General features: G+C 40.7%; 1 protein-coding gene across 1 annotated transcript; it reads right to left on the bottom strand.

The window, feature by feature from the left end:
- Positions 1–723: 723 nt before the first annotated feature.
- On the bottom strand, positions 724–1,788 carry LOC120164641 (probable pectinesterase/pectinesterase inhibitor 58). The gene is made up of 3 exons (XM_039174310.1): positions 1,513–1,788; positions 1,137–1,407; positions 724–1,082 (listed from the first exon to the last, which is right to left on the bottom strand). The coding sequence occupies exons 1-3, from the start codon at positions 1,786–1,788 to the stop codon at positions 724–726; spliced, it is 906 nt and encodes a 301-aa protein (XP_039030241.1).
- Positions 1,789–2,254: the final 466 nt, after the last annotated feature.

The following is a 2,254-nucleotide window of genomic DNA, read 5'->3' as shown; positions in this document are numbered from 1 at the left end:
TGAGATAAAATTTGAAACCGACATGACCTGAAATAATATATTTATTAAAAGAACATAATATAGAGAGAATTATTATTACAATTATCCCTAAATATATATAAGATAAAATTATAATTTTTTAGGGTTGTATATTTTCATCTTAAACCGAACTCAATCCGACCCGAACATAACCTTAAAAAAATTCAACCCGACCGAATCTAATTTTTAAAAAAAAATTCGACCTGACCGAGACAGAACCGTCTAATTCGAATCTCATTCCCATCCCTAGTGGTATGAGAAAGAAAGCTGAGACTAAAGACCGAATAAAGAATGTATCAAGAGAACAAGTAGACGAGAAAAGTCATATTCTCAAAATTTTAAATTATTATATATTTTTAATATTTTTTTATTTTTATTTCTTAAAATTTTAAAAATTCACCTTAAGTTGATATATATAGATTGGCACATCAAATGGTAAAATAAAGATAATACAAAATTAAACTGAAATAATGCTAATACAAATAAAAGACCCACAGCATAGTCCACTTTGCATTAGGATTACTTACTGTTTTATTTTTATTTCTTAAAATTTTAAAAATTCACCTTAAGTTGATATATAGATTGGCACATCAAATGGTAAAATAAAGATAATACAAAATTAAACTGAAATAATGCTAATACAAATAAAAGACCCACAGCATAGTCCACTTTGCATTAGGATTACTTACTGGACGACATGATAATCTAATATCTCAACACAGAAGTGAAAGGAATGCCGGTCAAGGGTAACCATTCCTCTCTGCTCAAAAGGAATGATTGGGTAGTGAATTTCTTGGCGGTGGTCCTATCGATCTTGTGATAACCGTTCCAGTTAACCCTGGAGGTGAGGTTACTACCACCAGGGCCACGGTTGTTGTACTCGGAGTAGTACAGTGTGTCCAGGGATTCGAAATCGTCAGGTTTCTCAAAGGATATCCATCCTTCAGGCTTAATCAAGTCTCCCAAGTGGATTCCATGACGGTCGTCGAGAATTTCCTCCACGGCCTGCCCAAGTACGTCGCGAAGTTGAACCTGACGGGAAGAGCTTTTGGTCCGGTACAATCCTGCAGTTTTGGATCACGGTACCGGTGTTCTCATCGATGAAATCGATCACGTACCGGTGTTCTCATCGATGAAATCCCTGCCTTGTGCTGTAAACTGTGTTAACTTGATTGTCCATTCTGTGTTAACTTGATTGTCCATTGGCCTCCTCACAACGATCAACGAGTTCTGGATAACGGTGGGTGTCGCCGAAGATGAAGTCGACGGTACCGGAGACGACGCAGTTGCGGAAAAACTGACGGTTTGCTTGGTTGTACAATGTGTCTTGGAAGCCATCAATCCTGCAGTTGAAGAAGGATGATTTGTCTGATTGGACTCGAAGAGCCACTATGTTGCATATTACATATGTTACTAATTGTTATTCATGGCCTTAGTTGTTAGAAACTTACAAAAAGTGGCAGTCCGCCAAATGGTCGTCTGCCGCGTTTTGACAGCCTTGCGACCGGTGACGATAGTTTTTCTCGGGCCATCACCGTACATAAGGATGTTGGTGTAACGTTTGTCCACGGTGATGTACTCCTCATATACTCCAGCCTTAATGTAGATCATATGTCGGACATTAGATTTCTTGGGAGCAGCTGCTAGGGCTGCACCAATGGTCTTGAATTGTCCACCGCCATCCTTGGCCACAACAGCATTGGTTTCAATTCCTTTATCAGTCCTAGCCAAAAGGTGCCGGTCTTTCCGGAGAACATGAAGGGTAACCATTTATTCTCATCGGAAAGATGTCGACGAGAATCATGAACATCTATCCGAATACCGAAATTAGAATGAAGTCCGATAACTTCGTCACACTCGTCAAGCATTACGTGTGATTTCACTAGCATCAGCAATACCATCTTGCACGGCTCCTTCATCGTTTTATCGTGTTCGAAACCATCCAAGCACGACTGTTGGTACGATATCGCCGCGCTCACCACGTCCGAAGATCATTCATGCGACCGTCGTTATGTTAAGCAGGTCACTATGACCGACATCGTCGCGCGACGCCTCAAGTGAATCAAGGGCATGGTTCATCATCTCCTTACAGTCATCCAAGGCCATCTTTGTCAATGCCTTGCTCTTGGCCCGAACGACCAACGAGTCGGTATAGTTCTCGAACCTCTTGGACGGCTTCCTCGGCTGCTATGATAGTCTTGGCAATGAAACACTTTAGGGTCAGTGCCGTTAACAG

This window comes from Hibiscus syriacus, unplaced genomic scaffold, assembly GCF_006381635.1.
Source record: "Hibiscus syriacus cultivar Baekdansim isolate YM2019G1 unplaced genomic scaffold, ASM638163v2 tig00111540_pilon, whole genome shotgun sequence".
Lineage (NCBI taxonomy): Eukaryota > Viridiplantae > Streptophyta > Magnoliopsida > Malvales > Malvaceae > Hibiscus > Hibiscus syriacus.
The sequence above is the reverse complement of the archived record's forward strand: the minus strand, read 5'-3'. Positions and strand labels throughout refer to the sequence as shown.

Coding starts and splice junctions, on each gene's coding strand:
- LOC120164641 (XM_039174310.1), bottom strand. CDS start 1,788: ATGGTTACCCTTCATGTTCTCCGGAAAGACCGGCACCTTTTGGCTAGG. Junction 1,408..1,512: donor TCGTCACCGGTCGCAAGGCT/GTCAAAACGCGG, acceptor TATGCAACATAG/TGGCTCTTCGAGTCCAATCA. Junction 1,083..1,136: donor TTTCATCGATGAGAACACCG/GTACGTGATCGA, acceptor CCAAAACTGCAG/GATTGTACCGGACCAAAAGC.